Source organism: Jaculus jaculus, chromosome 10 (assembly GCF_020740685.1).
Source record: "Jaculus jaculus isolate mJacJac1 chromosome 10, mJacJac1.mat.Y.cur, whole genome shotgun sequence".
Classification (NCBI taxonomy): domain Eukaryota; kingdom Metazoa; phylum Chordata; class Mammalia; order Rodentia; family Dipodidae; genus Jaculus; species Jaculus jaculus.
Window position 1 is genome coordinate 116,882,610 of NC_059111.1, and position 21,909 is coordinate 116,904,518.

The window sequence follows — 21,909 nt, forward strand, 5'->3', positions numbered from 1 at the left end:
TTTATTAATGAGACAAAGATAGAAAGGGACAGAGAGAGAGCTAGTGAGAGCACACCAGGGCCTCTAGCCACTGCAAACAAACTCCAGACACATGTGCCAACCTTATGCATCTGGCCTACGTGGGTTCTGGGGAATGGAGCATTGTTCCTTAGGCTCCACAAGTAAGCACTTTAACCACTAAGCCATCCCTCCAGCCCAGCCTTGTGGCTTTGAGTATGGAGTATCATACACCAACTGTGCCCAGGTCCAAGCAAAGCAGAGGGGATCCCACAAGAAACTGAGGCTCGAGGATACGTTTGGAGGGGCCACCAGAGCCAACCTGCAGCTCTGCTCCTTTGGCTACCCTGTGGTCTGGGGATCTCAGCTGGCTGGTCCCTTCAGTAGTATCCAGTCCTAAACTCTGCCTACAGGAGACTGTGAGTCCCACTGTGGCTCTGTGCCCACCCTAGAGCCACTGCTGCTCCTCCATGTGTCCCCTGCAGCAGCTGCCACACACTGCCACCACTGCCCCAACAGACCACTCTGTTGCCACAGGAAGTGCAAGCCTCTTGGCAGACCCTGAAGGCCCAGCACTGCTCCGTCGAGTCCCACCATCTGGACACAGCTGGCCAGGGAGAGGTTCTTAGTGCGAAGTGACATGTGCAGAATTAAGGCAAGAGGCTCCCCGAGTAGGGAAGTCGGTGAGGAGGGCTGGCCCATCTACAAGGTCTTGCCTGTCGCAAGTGTCTTCCTGTGATCTGAGGGTCTTGCACACATGCTTTTCTTGCCCACCCTCTGAAGCTGGTGGAGACCCAGGCCTGTTCGAGTTGCAGCTTTGGGGCCACAGACTAACATCAGTTTGGGCTGACTGCTGGCCCATCGCACCTCCTTCATGTTTTTTTCTTTTGTTTGGGACAGGGTCCTATGGCCTCAGACTATGAAACCAAGGATATCTCTGAACTCATAATCCACCTGTCTCCACTACCCAAGTGCTGGGATTGTAGTGGTGCACCCCTACCCCCAGCTTCCCTCATTGATTTTGTACTTGCTGGCCCTGTCACCCTGCAGCCAAGTTCTGGGTGTGCGGAGTCTGTCCCTTGTTGGCTCTTCAGGGTGGGAAGTTGGTCCAGTTATCACCAGGTCTGACTTAAGGCACACAGAGCAGGCTAGAGGTAACCAGCCAGGCAGGCTGGGAGTTTCTGGTTTGATGGACCACCTTGTTCTGATCCTCGTACTGTCACCTAACAGGCTGGCGAGGCAGCTGTCTCATGGCAGTGGTATGGGTGTGGTGGTTTGATTCAGGTGTCCCCCACAAACTCAGGTGTTCTGAATGCTAGGTTCCCAGCTGATGGAGATTTGGGAATTAATGCCTCCTGGAGGAAGCGTTATTGTTGGGAGTGGGCTTACGGGTGTGATAACCAGTTTCTCCTTGCCAGTGTTTGGCACACTGTCCTGCTGCTGTTTGTTGTCCATCCTCTGCTCATGCCATCATTTTCCTCTGCCATCACGGAGCTTCCCTTTGAGTCTATGAACCAAAATAAACTTCCCACAAGCTGCTCTTGGTGGGATGGTTTCTGCCAGCAATGAGAACCTGACTGCAATAGGAGGCAAAACTCCAGGAACCAGGGCTGTGGTAATGGAGGACACTGGGCAGTGTGGTGTCCAAGGCCAGGTTCCTCCTCATAGGGCCCAAAGAGCCAGGGGGAGGCAGGCACCAGAGCAATCCTCAGTCAGGATGTGAGACGCTAGCAAGGGTGAGGAAGGGCCTAGGTATGAATCCTGGGCTGCTCAAGCCTGAGTTTTCTCTTCCTTTCACTCCTTTTCCTCCCCTTGCTCCTTTCTTCTCTTCCTCTGTAGCACTGAGGATTGTACCTGTAGTTTAGGAGAAATACTAAACTAAAATTAAGGATTGAGCTACACCCACACATTTCTTATATTTTTATTTATTTAGAGACAGGGCCTTGCTACATAGCCCAGGCCAGCCTTGAACTCATCCTTTTGACTCTGCCTCCCAAATGCTGGTATTATAGGTCTGTGCTGCCACCAGGACTGGCCCGACCCTGAGGTTTTAAAGTTCCTTGGGGGGAGGGCCTGGATAACTTTAGACTGTTGGGGCAGAAATGGCTCAAGAGGAGAGGATCCAGTAGAGAAATCTCGGGGCTCTGCTTCACCCAGGTGCATCCCAGTGATGTTGGCACTCTGCCAGAAGGCATGGAGATGGGCAGATGAGAAAGCCCACCTCCCTAGCTCAGCCACTGGGTCCAGTTTTACTGGCATAGGGGAGCAGCAAGGGTGCACCCCGGCACGCTGGCCCTCCAGGGGCTCTGTCCACAGTGAGCTTTCCTGGCGATGTCTGCCAGGATCCGGCTGCAAAGGGCCATTCTCAGGCCCTGCGCTTGGGGCTCCTGAGGTCTCCTGGCTTTTCTGCAGGAAGGGCCGAGGTTAGTGGGTCATCTAGAGCTTGCCTCCGGATTAGCTCTGCATACAGCCCACCTTTCTTCAGGAGTTCCTCATGGGTCCCCACCTGGATGGTGAAGGAAGGTCATGTCCACAGAGCCACTCAACACCAGCAGGGCTGGCTGACCCTCACCAGCTGACCACAGCCAGTGTCCCTTCTGAGGCTACCAGGAGATTCTGCTGCTCAGGGGGTTTTGGAGAGGTAGGTCAGATCCCTCGGGTCTCCCTTGGGCTTTGGGCCAGGAACCATGGCAACATGTGTTCTGCGGTTCTGCCCCACTGTTCCAGCAGAGTGTGTCACACAGCCTCAATGCACACTAGCCCCTAGGTGGCCAGCCCTAGCCCAATTCCTGTCCCTAACACCATATATTTTCCCTGTGATGCTGGAATGCAGCTGGATTCTCCCAGGGGATGGAGGCCAGGGCTTGTCAGAGGGAAGGACAGCTTCAGTGTGTCGGGATACCACTCCCATAAGATGGCTCCAAGCCCCTCGGGTCAGGACAGGAGCTCACAGAGCTCAGCCACACTATTTGAGCTATTTCCAGCTCAGTGTCTGTTCCCACCCCAGCCTAACCTCGTAGACTTGGCCATTGGCCATAACGATGATGCGATGGGCTGCTCGAACAGTGCTGAGCCGGTGGGCTATGACCAGCACGGTGCGGCCAGCACTGGCCCGATCGAGTGCTTCCTGCACCACATGCTCAGACTCTGCGTCCAGCGCACTGGTGGCCTCGTCCAGGATCAGCACTGTGGGCTGCTTGATGAGAGCCCGTGCGATGGCCAGGCGCTGCTTCTGACCACCTGACAGGGTCACGCCCCTCTCACCTGCAGAAAGAAGAGACAGGGTAGGGGCCTAAGCAATCCTCAGCCCCACACTTGAGAATAGTGGGCAATGAGCACCACGTCCTGCCCAAGCTGCCATCTGGCCCCTCTGGAATCCCCCCATGCCTTCCACACGCACCAGCATGTGCACCAGTACGGCAGGGCACACAACCAGTGCCTGGTTCACCGTGAGGCTTCATACTGCATGTGCAGCCCATCCCAGGAAGGGCCTCCGAGCAGGATGGGCAGCCCCCCGCTGTGCTGGCAGCCAGGCTGCAAAACCACACGGTACCCAGACATGGGCTGTGCTGGGCAAGGACTCCAGGCACAGTGGGAGTCTTGGTCATAGAGGACACAAGAGATGGCCTCAGCCACAGAATCTCAAGGGAGTACAGAGTAGTGGGGAGACCATAGGACAGCGGGGGAAGTCCCGGTGAGCAGGGGCATGCTGGAATCGGAGGTAAGGCACCCTGGGGAGGTGCCAGGACCCTCCCTCCTGTCAGGAGAGTGCGGGACTCAAGCAGTGTGAATGCAGCTGCCTAAGACCTGAAGCGGGAGGGACAGCTAGAGCCGGCCCTGCCTGGAAGACTGAGGCTGGCTCCGCGGAGCAACACTGACAGGTGCGGCATGTTCTGTAGTGTAGCCAGGATGCTGGAGGGATGAGCTCCCAAGGTGCAAGCTAGGACACACAGGCGCTGCTGTGTGGTCCACTGCCCTGTAGCCAGGAACGGCCCGGGTAAGACACCAATCCCATTGTACTGAGGGGCCATCTCTAAAGATCAACTGAAGTGACCCAGGAGGGGTTACAGGTACAAGGAGAGGAGACCCGTCCTGTCTTGGGCTATGGCAGTCATTTGTGCCTGTAGCCAAGGTCCCCCCATGTGCCTGTTGTATCTTTCATCTTTCTGGAGCCCCATCTGGTCTGCTGGGCCTGAGCCACAGGAGTTGGAACTCCAGTCCTTAGTCATCTCTATTACTGGAGCCATGATCTGGTCTCCCCAGCACAACTGTCTTTCTCCTGGCTGCCTCTCTCAGGAGTAACACCAAGCTTCCCCCTGCAGCCTGCCCCCCCACTCACCGACCACTGTGCTGTAGCCCTCGGGGAAGCTGTCGATGAACTCATGGGCCCCGGCCTCCCGTGCAGCCACATAGACCTCCTCATCAGAAGCGTCCAGCTTCCCAAAGCGGATGTTCTCCATGATGGTCGTTCCAAACAGGACTGGCTCCTGGGTGAGGGGGAGGCACAGGATGGGACACAGGGAGAACAGACGATATTCTGAGTCCTCCTCAGAACCCAGGTACTGCCACCTGCACCAGGACTCTTTTTTCAGGATTCCTCATGGAACAGTAGGGAGTTAAAAGTTCAAAGCCAGGGTCACTCAGAGGCAGGGGGGGGGGCGGGGGAGGGGGAGGAGGCAGTCCCTCAGGAAGGTGGCAGGGACTGCAGGGTTGATCAGGCACTGCAGGGTGATGGGGTGGGGGAGGAGAGACTGAGTTGTGACCTTTTCTCATGCACTAGGGTGCGGGGGGGGGCTGCGCTTCCTGGGAGGGCAAGATGGCTCAGTTTATCCCCCAGCCCAGAGAAAAAGTGGCCCAAGCTGGGCTTAGTGGGTGGGTAGTGATCACCAGCAGTCTTAGCACCACTGCTCTTGGAGTCCAAGATGCCCGCCTGCTTAAACTTACTGTGTAAGCAGAAGCAAAGTGTCCCTGCCCTGGGGGACAAGGGCAGAGCTGAAGCCACCCAGCAAAGGGAAGATCTGGACCCAGAAGGCGGTTAGGGTCATCCCAAGAGGAAGCAGGGAGATGGCTGGTGGGGGAAGGGAAGAAAATGCCCAGGGTGGGGGAGGACCCGCCCTCACCTGGCTGATAAAGCCTACCACCTGGCTCCGGAGCCAGGAGGGGTTGAGGGTGCGCAGGTCGTGCCCGTCCAGGGTCACTACGCCAGCCGTGGGGTCATAGAAGCGTTCCAGCAGGGAAGCCACTGTGGTCTTTCCTGGGGTTGGAGTTGTTGGGGAGGGTTTTGGAGACACTCGCAGGCAAGAGGGACCCATGGGAGAGTGAGGAACCCATTAGCTCAGGAAGGGGCAGGGACACTGCCAGCCAGGGGTTCTTCCTTCCAGCCCTGTTCCAAGGGGTTGCCCAAGGTGGACTGGAAGGTGGGGTGGGCTCCCCTTACCTCCCCCAGACTGGCCCACAAGGGCCACCATCTTCCCGGGTGGTAGTGTCAGGGTGAAGTCCTTGAGCACCTCAAAGCCAGGGCGGCAAGGGTAGCTGGAGGCGGCAGAGACAGCCTCGGTGAGAGCAGGCTCCTGGGCCTGCCCGCCGTGCTCCCTCCGGCCTCATGCATGGTGGCAATCAGAATGCCCACCTGACTCTCCCCATCCTCAGTCCTGTAAAGCCTATCCCAGGCTTTCCCCTGATGCTGACCTGAAATGGACATTCTTGAAGGAAACAGAGCCACGCAGGTGCTCACTGGGAATACACCAGCCCCCTGTCAATGGGATGCAGGGGCTCAAGGCCATATACTCAAAGACACGGGCACCCGCACTTAGCCCCCTCACCACCTGCAGGAGGAATCAAGTTTGGGGTTGAAATGGGAGTGAGGCCTTCCAGGCAGGGGCTGCTCATGCTGAGAAGGGCTGAGTGTCTTTGGAGCCCTCACAATACAGCGCAGGCCAGGCTGTGGTCCTGGGCTTAAGAACTGCCTCCTCTTCCCTTGCCCAACCCCAACCATAGGCGGTGCCCACAGCAGTACCCACCCACACACCCCTAGCGATGGGAGGGGCCCCACCCAGCCCAGAACATCTCCACTCACCTGACCAAACAAGACAGAGAGGCTGGCCATAGACCTGCCAGAAGGAGAGAAAACTGGTAACCAGAGGCAGGAGGGGAAGGTTGTGGCACAGGAGGGAAGGACGCAAGGCACTTGACAGCCAGCACAGAAGACCCTCCTGAGATCTGCGGCTACCGGGGTCTCGGGACCTGGTGACAGTGATCCCTCAGCTTCGCCTTCCTCCTTGCTTGCAGGATGGCAGCTGTCAGCAGCCCATGCCAGGACGCAGGGGGGGCTTCAGGAACCAATGGATGTGGGCTGAAGGCCTAGGCCTTGGTGAGGTGCCCATATGCACCTGGTCTTCAGTATGCAAGGTGATGGGGCTCCCAGCACTAGAGGTGGTATCAGTCCACCACCAAGAGGGTTTCCAGCTGACCCCATGACCTCTGCCTGCTCTGATTATATAGGAGTCAGACAGAGGTCACAGGGCATGGCCTCCAGTCTGCAGTTAGAGCTAATGCTCAACTCCTGGGGAAGCAGTAACTCTCATTCAAATTAAGTTGGAAGAAAGTTCTCTCAGAGAAACCAAAAACCAGAAGACAGAGCAAGGAGAAACCTGAGGGAGACCCCAAAATAAATCCCCTGACAAAATATTTACTATGGGTGTGATCTGCAGGTGGATACGTGGAGAAAGTGGTGTGTGTTTATCTGTCTAGACAGTGGGTTGCCTCCTTTGTCCTCACAGGGCTTGGGATGGGGCTGGTTGGCTGCCGAGCTGGGGAGAAAGATGAGTCAATGGCCTTAGTCACCGTCCCCAGCGGCCTAGCTGATCTGGGTGACAGACTGTGCACTGCGTCTTCTGAGAAGAGGGAAGACTGGTGCTATGCGATCTGTGAGCTGCACTGACTTCTTCCAGCACTGGGGTGGGAGGTGGAGGGGGCAAGCCCACAAGGAAAGTGGTTTTGGCAGTCTCCGAGCAATGGGCATTTGCCAGAGGGCACGGGGAGACTGTGTGGGGAGGAGCCAGGCAGGTAAGTGATCTGTGGGTATGAGCAGTTCACAAGAGACCTGGAAGCCATTAAGGCCTGGCAAAGGAGCCAGTCACAACTGAAATCCAAGAGGAACATGACTCAGGTGTGCAACGACCTTGCTGTGAAAGCTGACACTGGATGCAGGCTGTGATGAGGTGACCTAGCCTGGACTTCGGGCTGGCTGGGGAGACCATCCCGTCTCTGTCACAAGGAACATTTAGATTGGGTCCAAAGGTTGGGGCCATACTTCCTTGCTTCACCCTCCCCCAGACATCAGCCCTGACACATGGGCCACTGCTTGTGCGGCAGGGCCCAGGAAGCATGGTAGCTTGCTTAAAAGGAGGCCAATTATTCCAGGTGGCTGGCAATGGTGACCTGGCCTGGGATCTGAGACACTGAAGGCTACCCCGTGGCTATAGCAGTCTCCTCAAGGCACAGGAGCGCAGCAGTGAAGTGAATTGCCTGTCTTCTGACTACAAGGAGGGAGGGTGCCAAGGGAGCAAAGCCCTTGTGGGTCCTCAGGACTAGAAAGATTATCAGGCTGGAGTGCTGGCAGGTCAGGGAACTGGCATGCTAGTATGGTGCAATGCAGACAACAGAAAAGACTCCCACCATCAGAACATCTGGATACCAACGCCACCAGTTAACAGTTCGTGAGCCAGAGGACAGACAAGGCTTCCAGGCCCAGAGCATCCTCATGTGACTGGGAAACAGGTGCACTCTGCAATGCGGAACTCCGGCCTTGGCATGGACAGGAGCCATCCTGCCTTTCCAGGAACAGCCTCGTTTCACATGGGGCAGTAATAAACCTGATGCTAAGTGATTCTCTAAGAACTGTGAACTTAACAGCAGTGGAAAGAGCAGGCTCTGGGCAAGGTCTGGGCATCATACAATCAGGAGTGTCACCTCTAGAGAGAGATAGGGGACCTTTGGAGAGGAATGGGGTACACAGGGGAATATCTTTTTTTTTTGCCATGGTTAGTGGTAATAGGTCTTTACTCTTACTTTTATGGCATGTTCATTCTTTTTCTTGTCTCTTTTTTTTTTTTTTTTTGGTAGAGTCTCACTGTAGCCCAGGCTGACCTGGAATTCACTACGCAGTCGTCTCAGGATGGCCTCGAACTCTAGGTGATCCTCCAACCTCTGCCTCACAAGTACTGAGGTTAAAGGTGCCACCATGCCTAGCTTACATGTTCAATTCTTTATTTATTTATTGCAACATATATTTGTGCATTTTTTTATACTTGCTATGTGTAGGGAGAAACAAGGTAGAAAATAGCAGTAGGAACCATTCAAGCTATACTGGGAGAAATGGAGTAAGAGGCCCACTGGGGCAGACAAGTGGCCTGTCTGGGGGCTGAGGTGGCAATTGGGCTCCAGGTTACACCACAGGGTAGAGGAGACCCAGCTAAGCAGGTAGCTTTAGGCCAACAGAAAGCTACAAGGATGGCATTTGCAGGGCAAAGGGTTTGCCTCTCATCCTAGGAGATGGTTAGGCAGGTGGCAGGGTGGTCTTAAAAAGCCCACACAAGGGCTGGAGAGATGGCTTAGTGGTTAAGGTATTTGCCTGCAAAGCCAAAGGATCCCAGTTTGATTCCCCAGGACCCATATAAGCCAGATGCACAAGTGGGCCCATGTGTCTGGAATCCGTTTGCAGTGACTGGAAGCCCTGGTGCACCCATTCTCTCTCTCAAATAAATAAATAAAATATATTAAAAACAAGCTGGGCGTGGTGGTGCATGCCTTTAACCCCAGCACTAGAGAGGGGGAGGTAGGAAGACTGCTGAGAATTCCAAGCCACCCTGAGACTATATAGTAAATTCCAGGACAGCCTGGACTAGCGTGAGACTCTACCTCGAAAACAACAACAACAACAACAACAACAAAAAGCCCACACAAGATTATCTCTCCATAGACTAGTCAACCTTGCATAGGAAGATGGTCCTGACAAACAGACCCCTCCCCCCCACTCCCCAGCACAAATGACGTACTGTGCCTCTGTGAGGTCCCAGAGTCATAAGAGGTAGAAAGTAGAAGGGGAACTTCTGGGGCTGGAGGAAGAATGGGGAACTAGCGTGGAGTTTTGTTTTCTCAGGACAACCCAGTTTTGGTTACAGGCATTGGTGGTGGCTGCAAACACTGGAATGTACTTGACATTACTGAACTGTGTGCATAGAAAGGTAAGGATGGAGGCTGCGAAGATGACTGAGCAGTTAAAGGGGCTTGCTTACAAAGCCTGATGGCCTGGGTTCGATTCTCCAGTACCCATGTAAAAACAGATGCACAAAATGGTTTATGAGTATGGAGTTCATTTGCAAGAGGGCCTGGCATGCCAATTCATTCTCTCCCTCCCTTCGTCCTCACTCTCATAAATAGTTTAAAAACAAAGGTTGCAGGAGGGGGGGTTGGAGAAATTGCTTAGTGGTTAAAGCATTTGCCTGCAAAGCCAAAGGACCCAGGTTCTACTCTCCAGGACCCATGTAAGCCAGATGCACAAGGTGTTTGTTTTCAGTGGCTGGAGGCCCTGGCACGCCCATTCTCTCTTTCGCAAGTAAATAAATAAATAAATAAATAAATAAAACCCTCAAGGTTAGGACAGTAAATTTCCCACTGTGTGACAAGAACATTTCAGGTCTGTCCAGAAGGCTGAGTGCAGGCTCAGTGTGTGACGGGCCTGGGGCTCTTCCCTGCCCTGGACTCCCCTGAAGGAAGAAGTAGGGCAAGCCCAGGGCTGAGTAGCAGTCTACCCCCATAAGCCTGCTAGTATCCCATCCTCTGAGCAGGCAAGAGTCTCCTTAGGGGTAACAGCCCCCACTCACCTCTGTACTGTCTGGGAAGCCACCAGGAAGGACATGAGGTCTCCCCCTTTCAGCTGCTGTCCAGCCACAAGGGATCCACCAATGTAGAGGGTGCCCAGGACCATGCCTGCATGAAGAAGGGACAGGGAGCGATACCCCGAGTGGTCTCAGCTTCCAGCTCTCACTTGCAAAACAAGATGGCTGGGCCACATGTGGTGTAGACCTCAACTACTCAGGACTCTGAGGTAGATGACTGCAGGTTCAGGTAGCCTAGGCTACAGACTGTTTGAGCCCAGACTGGGCAACTTGAGGCCCTGTCTCAAAATGAAAAGTGGCTGTGATGATTGCCCAGCAAGCTCAAGGTTCTGGGCTCCATCTTTAGTGCTACAAAAATAAATGAAATAAATAAGAATCAAGGAAGAAAGGACAGAGAGCAAGTGGGAAAGAGTAAGTGGATCACTAGGTACACCTCCATATGTCCTCAGGGTAGTAACACCATTGCCAGCAGGTGCTAGCAGCCCGGGAACCTCACAAATGAAAGAGGTGCTTAATATCTGAGGAGTTTAGGCAAGTGAAGTCTGCCCTCACCTATTTCCCTTCTTCCCCGGCCCACAAGCTCACTCACAGTTGAAGGCGATGTTGGAGAGTCCCTGAAATATAGCGATGCCCCTGCCCAACTCCTCTGCCTTACAGCGACAAGACTCCAGCTCTGCTCCGTAGCGCCTAGGGAGGGGCCAGGCCAGAAGCTCAGAAAGCGCTGGGCAGGGAGAGGCAAGGCAGGGACGGTGGGTGGGAGGTGGGCTGGCTTTGTGCTTTGCCTTCCCAGGACTCACTCCTCTTCCCATGGCTCCATGGCAAAAGCCCGCACAGTCCGCACGTTGCCTAGGGCCTCATCTGCTACACCCGTTGCCTTGGCAATCTGCAAGGGGTTGGGGAAGTGGAGCAGATTAGAGACTGGAGGGGGAGAAGGGCAGGAGAGCAGTGGGGAGACAAGGTGGGCAGCCAGGAACTCCTGTACCTGCTCCTGACACTGGCGAGATAGCTTTCGGAGACCCGAGCCGATCAGGGTGCCCACTCCCATCAGGGCAGGTGTGGTGATGGCCAGCAGCAGGGTGAGGCGTGGGGACAGTATGGACAGGGACACCAAGCAGCCAGCCACCTGTGTGCAGCTGCGCAGGCCCTAGGCAGTGAGGAGAAGCAGGGGACAGTGGAGCGCCAGCACTGGACCCTGGTGCTGTCAAGACTAAGCTCACTGCAGATTCGTACTCACCAAGCCAAGGCCGCAGGTCTGACCTCTGGAGGTCAAGTGGCAGTTACCCATCACCAAACAGAACCCTTTTATTTTTTTGGTATGGGTGTGTGCGTGGAGGCCAGGGTGAATGCCCATGCCTCCCTCCACCACCCCCCTCTTCACTCACTGAGGCAAGGCCTCTCCCTGACCCCCGAGTTCACAACTCAGCAGCTAGTGTAGCTGGCCAGCTCGCCTGCTGGATACCTGCCTAACCTCCCGAGCTCTGGGACACGACACATGCTGCCATGCCCAGCACTGATGTGGGTGCTGGTATCTGAGCTCAGGCCTTACACTGGCATGGTATGCACTTTACTGACTGAGCCATCTCCCCAGACCTTGGAGCTCTTTCTTGAGCAGCCACGATTTGACCACATGTATGAAGGGGACAAGTATTTGAGAATGTCAGTAGGCCATACCCTTTCTGCCTTACACAAATCTGTTTGCCCCTCTTTTGTTTCAAAACCTGAGTTAACAAAAGTGCATAGGGTTACCCACCGAGTGCTATGGACCAGGGTCTCACCTAGCTTGGAGCCATGCACTGAGGGATGGACAAGTGCAGGCTATCAGTAGGAAGGAGAGAGTCATTGCAGGAACTCAATGCTAGCTAAAATGGGCACAAAGGGACCGGACCAGGCCAAGGAAGTTTGCTCCTGCCAGGACAGGCTTTTGTCTAAGTCCTGTGAATAGCTTTCAGATCAGAGCAGCCTGACCTGACCTTGGACACTGGCCCAGTACCTCCCTCTCAGATTCCCTGCTCCCTCACCCACACCTTCCATAAGGAAAGACAGTGAGTAAGCCGGCATCTGGGCCCAAGGTCGGGTCTGGGGCAGGCAGGTCTGGCCGGATGAGTCTTTGTCGGGGAAGGGGTTAGATGAGGCCTGGGCCACTGACCTGGGAGATGACCAGCTTGAAGGACGACTTAAACTCCTGCACATCAGTTGTCAGTCGGCTCACCAGCTGCCCAGTCTTTTTTGCATCAAAGAAGGCAATATCTTGCCTGGCAGTGAGACGCAGTGGTAGCAGGTAGGGGAAAAGAGGGAGGTGTTAGTTTAGGGTACGGCCTACCCCAGACTCCCGTGGGGGGCCATTAGTGATCCTGGCCCTGCCCCCTGCAGCTGGCAGTACCGGAGCAGGGAGCTGAAGAGGGCTTTCCGCATATCCACAGCCATGCGCTCGCCTATGTTGGACAGCAGCACCAAGTACCCGAAGGTCAGCAGTCCCTGTGGGAGAGGCCAGGCATTCAGGGAGGTCCCAGGAAGGCTCCTCTGTGCCCCAGACCTTCCTACTCTGCTGTACCTGGATGCCATAGAGGATGAGCAGGCGGGTGCTGAGACCCCGAGACTCCGACATAAAACTCCCGACGTGGTCCCTCGTGTACTTGGCCACAATCTCCACCAGCTGGCCCAGGAGCAGGGGGATCTGCACGTTCACCAGGGCTGCACCCAAGGCCAGCTGGAACAGGGTACAAGGGAAGGCTCAGGCGCTGGGAGAAGAGGTCGGACTGAACCTCTACCCATACCTGGCTCTCCCCTCCCACCCTGGAACCTTGGAGCCTCACTGGGGCTGCTCATGTGACCATAGCAGTACTTCACTGAGAGTTGAAGGTCTGAGCTCCCAGTCCCCAACCCCTAGCTACTGTACCCCATAAACCCAATCATGCTGCACAAGTCTCCCTGGTGCCCTCAGGCTCTAGACCCCAGCCAGTGCTTGCTGCTTCTATAAGGCAGAAGAGCTGCTCTGTGCAGCCGTGGATTGGGGTTACCTACGCCCTGTCCTTCCTGGTCCAACCATGGAGGAGTGGGGAGAGCCTCTCACCACAATGGCTGCCCCCAGGACCAGCAGGTGGGGGCGCAGGAAATGCCAGAAGAGCTTCCAGTCAAAGCGTAGCTCGGCGGTGACACTGGGCTCGGGGCGGGCAGCAGGGGTTTCTGATTCACACCGGGCCACAAGGCACAGGTGAGAGTGCTGACACAGGACTGCAGGGCCCAGCAAGGCTCCTCCAACCCACCACCTGGCAGAGGAGCTCCCACTGTGAGCTGGTGGGGCTCGAGGGAGGTGGGCCCTGAACTGGGATCGCAGCTGGGCCACGGCCCGGAGGAGGCATGAGCCAAAGTAGCCATGTGGGGATCTGCAGGTACAAAAGAGCATTGACCATTGGTGGCTGAGGTCCCGATGTCTACCACCTGACCAGCACACCCCCCTGGCTCCTCTACAGTATTTCCTCTGCTTCTTTCTCCTACATTTTTCCCCCTGAGGTAAGGTCTCATTCTAACCTAGGCTGACCTGGAACTTCTCTGAAGCCCAGGCTGGCCTAGAACTCATGGTGATCCTCCTATTTCACGTGGGATTAAAGGTATACCCGACCACACCAGATTTTTTTTTTTTTTTTGAGAAAAGATCTTCCAGTGTTTGCAAACCTGGCTTTGAACTCCTGGACTGAAGTAATCATCCAGCTTAGCCTCCCACATAGCTGGGATCACAGGCAGGTACTGCCACACCCGCTCGGCTGGCAAGGTTATTCTTAGGCAACTTCAGTCTCTAGGACAACTATACAAAGGAGTGGCCTTGGAATGTGACAGAGTGTAATCTTCAGTATCTCTCCCAGGCACCATCTCCCAGCCAGCCCATGGCCTCCAAGGGCGATGACCCAGGTCAGTGCAGCTCTCCAGCCCTGCCTTTCACAGTCAAGACACAGCAGGGCCGGAGGGCATGTGAGACAGTAGCTGGCCCAAGGCACTGCTTTGACAGGGAGAGAACCCTGGGGGTGAGTTTGGGCTGGGTGCCTGTCCCCACACATGCACAAGCAATTGCCGCAGAGGAGGCAGACATGATCCCTGCACCCCGACTGAGTCAAGGGTCCACAGCCTTTGACCTTGGCTTCCCTGGGAGATCTTGTTCTCAGTTTGCTTTATTTTATTTTATTTTTCTCAATTAACATTTTCCATGATTATAAAAAAATATCCCATGGTAATACCCTCCTTCCCCCTCCCACTTTCCCTTTGAAATTCCATTCTCCATCATATCCCCTCCCCTTCTCAATCATTCTACTTACATATATACAATAACAACCTATTAAGTACCCTCCTCCCTTCCTTTCTCTTACCAACCTATTAAGTACCCTCCTCTCTTCCTTTCTCTTCCCTTTATATCTCCTTTTTAACTTACTGGCCTCTGCTACTGAGTATTTTCCTTCTCACACAGAAGCCCAATCATCTGTAGCTAGGATCCACATATGAGAGAGAACATGTGGTGCTTGGCTTTCTGGGCCTGGGTTACCTCACTTAGTATAATCCTTTCCAGATCCATCCATTTTTCTGCAAATTTCATAACTTCATTTTTCTTTACCGCTGAGTAGAACTCCATTGTATAAACGTGCCATATCTTCATTATCCACTCATCAGTTGAGGGACATCTAGGCTGGTTCCATTTCCCAGCTATTATAAATTGAGCAGCAATAAACATGGTTGAGCACGTACTTCTAAGGAAATGAGATGAGTCCTTAGGATATATGCCTAGGAGTGCTATAGCTGGGTTATATGGTAGATCAATTTTTAGCTGTTTTAGGAAACTCCTTGTTCTCAGTTTTTTTAAAAAATACTTATTTATTTGTGTGTGTGTGTGTGTGTGTGTGTGTGTGTGTAAGAGAGAGACAGAGAGAGACAGTGAGAGAGAGAGAGAGAGAATGGGCACACCATAGCATTCTGCTATTGCAAAGGAACTCCAGATGCATGTGCCACCTTGCACATCTGGCTTAGGTGGGTCCTGGGGAATTGAAACGAGGTTCTCTGGCTTTGCAGGCAAACACCTTAACCACTAAGCCATCTCTTCAGCCCTTATTCTCAGTTTTTAATGATAAATGCATGTGGAGTTAAGAGTTGGCATAACTGGTCCCTTGGCAGCAGCACAGAGATCAGAGTGAACGCTGCTGTCTGGTTCCAGAAGCTAGGCTTGGTTTACTCTGCCAGGTGTGATGGGGCCAAGGCTACAGGTGGCAGAGTTGGGAGGGGACCTAAGTCTTTGGACTTACTCTACCTCATTAACCTACCTCTCCTACCAGGCCTGGAGTGCCATGTGTGACAACACACAGGCAAAGGATCACATGCTCCCCTTCAGAGAAACCAAACAACCCAAAGAACTTGTCATCTTGGACAGGCCAAGCCCTTCTCTTTCCTTCAGTTGCCATCTGTAAGACGGCAAATGTAGATTCAGGCTTAAAGGCATTAATGAACCTACAGGTACTCCTGGCCCATGTAACACAGAGGATGGAGGTGGCCATGGCAGGTAAGGTGACTATCCTCACAGGGTCAGGCTCAAGGGGAGGACAAACAGGTACCGGGAAATCCTGGAACAAAGCAGTACAGCTGCTGTGTTTGGCATCAGAGACGAGGCTTGGATGGACAGCTGAGGAGAAAGAAGAGGGGAGAGCTCAAGGAAGAGGCAAAGCTCTCAACAGTGTGTGCAGGAGATGGAAAGGTTTCAACCCCAGTGGAACAGATGCTGGGCACACAGACAGAGAGAGGGAGGAGGTGTGAGTCTTGAGTGGGGCAGTCACTCCAGTCTCTGCAAAGCATCTGAACTTCAGAAGGTCAGGATTAGGGCTGTTCAGAACCACTTGTGTTTTTTTTTTTCTTTAGGATGAGGTGTGATGTGATTAGATTTGCAGTTTAAAGGCACTAGCAGAGGGGAGTGGGACAGAGGGAACAGGATTGGCTAGAGGGAAACCTGCTTGAAGAAGTAGTTCAACAGGACAAGAGGACACGATGGGAGGTCAAAGGTCCTACAGAGACTAATGAGGGGGAAAGTCTTCTGTGCGCGCGTGCGTGTGTGTAGGTTCGAGGCAGGGGCTTGCTTTAGCCCAGGCTGACTTTGAAGTCTGCCTGCCATGTGCTGGAATTCGAGGCTTGCCACCACACCGGGCTGAAGTCTTAAAACGATGAGGGCACAGAAGCTAGCTGTGGTGGTGCACAACTGCCAGTCTAGAACGTGAGAACTTGAGGCAGGAAGACTGTGAGTTTGGGGACAGCATGGGCAACAAAATGAGACCATCTCAAAATTTAAAAAGTTCTTGCAAGACTTCTTTACCACCATGCAGTTTTGTATTTCCAGATCCTTCTAATTATAGACTTCAACATTCTACTGCTTTGGGGGAGACCTGTGCTTGAAGTCAGCTGGGCATAACTGATCCCTCCCCCACCCCATTCCACCTGTCTGGTTTTTGTCTTGTTTTCCACGGTGTGCTTATGCCTCTCCTAAGTTTTAGATAAAGACGCTCTCCTTCCTTCCTGTGCCATTGTCCTAGCTTTCCATTAGATAGTATCTTCCTTAAGTGCAGGAAGCTGTTTCATATTCTGGTACTGAGCAGAGCTTGGAAACATAAGAGATGTTGAGCAAATATTTGTTGGGTGCATGCATGCCCTTGTTAAGAGATGCAGAGCAGTTCAATCTGATGACGTTTTACAAATGTGTAGAGTTACTGTGACCAGCACTTTACATTGTAATCCAGTATGTTGCCCCAGCATAACTCAGTATCATAATTATAAAAATCACACAAAGTTTAGATAATCCTTTTCCTAATTTTTTTTTTTTTCAAGGTAGGGTCTCACTCTAGCTCAGGCTGACCTGAAATTCACTATGGAGTCTCAGGGTGGCCTTGAACTCACGGCGATTCTCCTACCTCTGCCTCCCAAGTACTGGGATTAAAGACATGTGCCACCATGCCTGGCCCTTTCCCTAATTTTTAAACATATATTCTGATAGCTACGACATTATATTAATTTTTTTCTTGAGGTAAGGTCTCACTCTGGCCCAGGCTGACCTGGAATTCACTATGTAGTCTCAGGCTGGCCTTGAACTCATGGCAATTCTCCTACCTTTGCCGAGTACTGGGATTAAAGGTGTGTGCCATTGCCAGGTGTGGTGGCGCACACCTTTAGTCCCAGCACTCGGGAGGCAGAGGTAGGAGGATCGCCGAGAGCTTGAGGCCACCCTGAGACTACAGAGTGAATTCCAGGTCAGCCTGAGCTACAGTGAGACCCTACCTTGAAAAACAAAACAAAACAAAAAAGGTGTGTGTCACCATGCCCAGCCATTATATTAATTTTAAAATAGTCCTGATCTATTGAATTCCTTTCATGATGTACTGAAAAACACTGACTAATGAACAAATGTACACATAAATATTATTTGTTTTTTTCCTTTGTGTCTCCTTCTGGCTGAAATATCAACATCCTTACTCTTTCCTAAAGACTGTTTTCAAACCTTTTAATAATTTACCATGGCCACTTTCCAGCTTCTCTCATCTCCATCAAACTAAGACTCTAAGAAGGCTTGGTGATTGCCAACAACTGGTGAACGACTTCCTGGCACCAGTACTTCTAGCTCCAGCTCTTGTCCTCCTTCCATCAATCAAATATGGCTTTCCACTCTCATAGCCACCCACCCACCCATGGCCATCTTCTTGTTCTGTCCTTGGGTTACTCATTGCAGAATTAGGAATGAAACATTTACAACTGGGGTTTGGATTCTGGATCCTTGATTATTTCCTACCCATTCCTCCCCAGACCTATGTGTATGGAGTGTTCTATTATTCCAAGCATGGTCCACAGATTGGTCCCCCCCCCCCCACTGGCCCTTCGTATTGGGGATTGAGCCTAGGGTCCCATGCATACCACACACTGCTACATCCCAAGCCCTCCTTTTGCTTTCGGGGGTAGGATCTCACTAAGCTGAACTTCCAAAGCTTCTGCCTCAGACTTAGTAGCTAGGATAACAGGCCCAAGTTAGACCAATTCAGAATAACTCCACCCCTGCTGAAAGTCCCCAGATCTAGGAACCATTTTTTGTCTTCCTTTATGGGAACAGGGTCTCACTTTATAGTCCAGGCTGGGGCTGGGGAAATGACCCAGTGATTAAGGGTGTTTGTTTGTAGTCCAGGCTGGCCTGGAAATCACTGTGACCCAGGCTGGCTTCAAACTCACCTCAATCTTCTTACCTCTGCCTCCCCAGTACTGGGATTAAAGGCGTGTGCCACCATGACTAACTAATAACAATTTTTTAAAATTTGTTATTTTATTTTATTTATTTGAGAGTGAGAGAGAGAAAAAAAGGCAGATAGAGAGAATGGGCGCACCAGGGCCTTCAGCCACTGCAAACGAACTCCAGACACGTGCGCCCCCTTGTGTGTCTGGCTAATGTGGGTCCTGGGGAATTAAGCCTTAAACCGGTGTCCTTAGGTTTCACAGGTAAGCGCTTACCCGCTAAGCCATCTCTGCAGTCCAACAATTAAATATTTTTAAAAATATATTTTGAGAGAGAAAAAGAAAAGGGGCACACCAGGGCCACCAGCCACTGCAAACGAACTCCAGATGCATGCGCTCCCTTGTGCATCTGGCTTACGTGGTTCCTGGAGAATTGAACCTGGGTCCTTTGGCTTTGCAGGCAAACGCCTTAACCACTAAGCCATCTCTGCAGCCCAACAATTAAATTTTTTTTTCAGATTTTATTTATTTGAAAGGGAGTGAGTTAGATAGAGGATGGCACGCCAGGGCCTCCAGCCACTGCAAACGAACTCCAGAACACATGCGCCACTTTGTGGGTCCTGGGGAATCGAACCTCGGTCCTTTGGCTTTGCAGGCAAGCACCTTAACCGCTAAGCCATCTCTCCAGACCTAATTATAATAATTATTTTGTCTAAAATTGTCGGATCCATTATCAGAATGGATGCGGGCCCAGGTTGGCGGCCCCTGGGGGGTAGATGATGGCCTGGCCCTGTCCCCGAGTCCGCTCCGTTCAGTCACTTTCAGATGCATACACGCGCAGCCTCCTACAGGCATCTGGACTTCGCAAATCAATAATTTAAGGCCAGTTCCCCCGGGGGAGTGACATTCCACTCCGACCGAGCTAGCCTACAGCTCCCAGAAGGCCTCGCGCGAGCCCGGGACTACAGTTCCCGGAGGGCCCCGCGCCCCTCGGGCCAGGTCAACGGCCCACGCTCCAAGAATCTCGGTTGTCCGTTACCTGACGGCGGAGGATGTCTGGAAGCGCAGGGGTAGCAGCGACCTTCCAGGGACCGGGCCTCCCCGAATCCCGACCCGAAATAAATGCACCAACATGCTGGGGCGGGAAGACAGGAGCAGCCGGCAGCAACAATCTCAACCTCACCCCACAGACGGCTCCATGTTGGCTATGACCCCATCCCGACAGCCCCTTCGTACCTCGGCGGTGATTGGAGGGAAGTCCCATCAATCTTGCTGCGTGCTGTGCTTGCAGACAGTATTGCCCGCCCTCCTGCTTCCGGATTCGTGATTGGAGGGATTTGCCTACACACCGCCCGGACGTGGGCAGGGCCAAATCGCGCAGTCACGCCTCCCTTTGCCCCGTGCGCTGGCGTCTGCTGACGTCTGGAGGGTGTGTTGGGCCGGTGTTGCTGTTCCTGGCGTGTCTGACCTCCCGCTTCTGGCTCTGTAGACACGTTCGTTGAAATACTACACCACGTGGGCTGGAGAGATGGCGTTGCGGTTAAGGCGCTTGCCCGCAAAGCTAAAAGACCCAGGTTCAATTCTCCAGGACCCACGTAAACCAGATGCCCAAGGGGGTGCATGCATCTGGAGTTCTTTGGCAGTGGCTGGAGGCCCTGGCACACCCATTCCCTCCCCCCCAAAAAAACAACAACAACTAAAACACTTTCTTGTGGTACTATTTACCGACGCCCTACTCAGTTATTGAGCATTGCTCGCGTGGACAGCTTCAGACCAACGGTGAACAGCGCTCGCTCGGTTACTCGCTTGCCTTCCCTTTTCTTTCTTTCCTCCCTTTGCTTCTTCTCTTTTTTTTTTTCTTCTTGAGACATGTAGTGTAGCTTTGGCTAACCTGGAACTATATTCCAGGCTGGTCTTGAACTCTGGATCCTCCTGCTCCAGACTTCTCTGTGCTGGGATTATAGGCCTGAGCCACCAAGGCTTTCCTGTAATTGATTGTTTGCATATCTGTCTCACCCGTTGGGTTGTGACCTCTTGGTGGAAGTTGATCGGCCTCTAATCAGGTTATCCTTTATATGTCTGGCGGGGCGGGGGTGGGGGGAGCGGAATGTCCATTGATCTCAGCACTAAGGAAGCTGTGGTAGGATCGCTGTGAGTTCAAGGCAAGCCTGAGGCTACAGAGTGAGTTCCAGATCAGCCTGGGATAGAGTGAGACCCTACCTGGGGGGGGAAAAAAAAAAAAAAGAAAAGAAAAAAAGCCCGGAAAAACAAACAAAACAGCCCAACTAAAATAAATGTCCTTTGTAATAAACTGACTTGAGCAGAGCTGTGGGGAGCCTGTCAATAGGTGAATTCAGAGTGGAACTGGATGGGACAATGAGCCAGACTCCTTTGAGTTTGCCCAAGGGTATGTGGAGAGGGGTCCTAAGTGAGCTGGGAATATAGTGTGAGTGATGTCAACCTAATGAGGTAAGGGAGAGAGACCAGTCAAAACCTCACAAAACTCATCTTGACAGAATTTCCTGTTTCTGCACCTTCCAACGTGGAATTCCATTTTGCTACATGCAGGAAGGTTTTCAAGCTTTGCCTCTTGCTGAGGCGCAGAGGTATGCAAGTCCAGAGCTCTGGTTCCTTCCCCTCCCAGATCGGAGGTGCCAGCAGCTTGGACTCAACTCGGGGGCTGTTCTGCGTTTGATCCCCACGTTCTTCCAGGAAGCATTCTAGGAAGCTCAGTTTTCCTCCGCTTCTTGGTTCTTGGCTCTGACCTCCGTCCTTGGGGCCCTGACACCTGCTGGCTGAATCAGCACCTTAGGCATGAGCTTCAGTAGGACACTTGGTGACTCAGGGCCTCAGGAATGGCGTTGGGCAAGCCACCAGACCGGCCACCTGGACCGCCTCCTCCACCTCTTCCTTGGTAAGGTGACAACAAGGACCTCAGCTCAGCCAGGTCATCCATGCATGTCCAAACCATCCTTGGAAATCCGGGACCCTAGTCACCTTCTTGTGAATGGTTGAGTCCTGATGCTTCTCAGGGGACTTGGAAACCAGGTCACGACTTGGAGGAGGGAGTGTGAGGGTTCAAAAGGATGTGGAGGAAGACAAAATGGAACTTCTAAGGAACCCTGCTTTTCTACTCTACACTATCCAAATCACTTCTCAACTTTTCGCAACATCAGAAAATCCCCCTTCTTCCCTTCCTTAGCACTCTCACAGGAATAAGCAGGTATCTTCTTTGGTTTTGAAGCATTGCCATTAATAGCCACTGGGCATAGGTGTAGAGGGAGGGAGACCCTGATTATTTAAAAAACTTAATTATTTATTTATTATTTGAGAGAGAGAGATAGAGAGAGAGAGAGAGGGAGGGAGGGAGGGAGGGAGGGAGGGAGGGGAAAGAGGCAGAGAGTAGACAGAGAATGCGTGGGTCAGGGCCTCCAGCCACTGCAAATAAACTCCAAAGGCATGTGCCCTCTTGTGCATCTGGCTTACACGGGTCCTGGGGAATCAAACCAGAGTCCTTTGGCTTTGCAGGCAAATGCCTTAACTGCTAAACCATCTCCCCAGCCCAGAACCTGATTTTAAGAAGTGAAAAGTTTAAGATCTCAGCCCTAAGACCCTCCATCTTTTTTTAAAAAATTTTTTTGGTTCATTCTTATTTGAGAGTGACAGAGAGAGAGAGAAAGAGGCAGAGAGAGAGAGAGAGAGAATGGGCACACTAGGGCTTCCAGCCACTGCAAACGAACTCCAGACACCTGTGCCCCCCTTGTGCATCTGGCTAACATGG

The 21,909-nt window shown here is 52.8% G+C and overlaps 1 protein-coding gene across 2 annotated transcripts; it reads right to left on the reverse strand.

The window, feature by feature from the left end:
• Window positions 1-1,902: 1,902 nt before the first annotated feature.
• On the reverse strand, window positions 1,903-19,334 carry Abcb8 (ATP binding cassette subfamily B member 8). 2 transcript variants are annotated; one of them, XM_004669589.2, is made up of 16 exons: window positions 19,168-19,334; window positions 12,967-13,279; window positions 12,448-12,603; window positions 12,277-12,371; window positions 12,043-12,148; window positions 10,879-11,040; window positions 10,694-10,779; window positions 10,486-10,583; window positions 9,882-9,987; window positions 6,074-6,107; window positions 5,686-5,822; window positions 5,435-5,529; window positions 5,118-5,251; window positions 4,337-4,484; window positions 3,011-3,261; window positions 1,903-2,503 (listed from the first exon to the last, which is right to left on the reverse strand). In XM_004669589.2, exons 1-16 carry the CDS (start codon window positions 19,260-19,262, stop codon window positions 2,363-2,365), a joined length of 2,157 nt encoding a protein of 718 aa, XP_004669646.2. In that variant the 5' UTR covers window positions 19,263-19,334; the 3' UTR covers window positions 1,903-2,362. The 2 variants fall into 2 exon arrangements, with proteins under 2 accessions (XP_004669646.2, XP_045016600.1); XM_045160665.1 differs by lacking the exon at window positions 5,435-5,529 and having other exon boundaries at window positions 5,686-5,749.
• Window positions 19,335-21,909: the final 2,575 nt, after the last annotated feature.

Coding starts and splice junctions, on each gene's coding strand:
- Abcb8 (XM_004669589.2), bottom strand. CDS start 19,262: ATGTTGGTGCATTTATTTCGGGTCGGGATTCGGGGAGGCCCGGTCCCT. Junction 10,780..10,878: donor CTCGCCAGTGTCAGGAGCAG/GTACAGGAGTTC, acceptor AACCCCTTGCAG/ATTGCCAAGGCAACGGGTGT. Junction 10,584..10,693: donor ATGGAGCCATGGGAAGAGGA/GTGAGTCCTGGG, acceptor GCCCCTCCCTAG/GCGCTACGGAGCAGAGCTGG.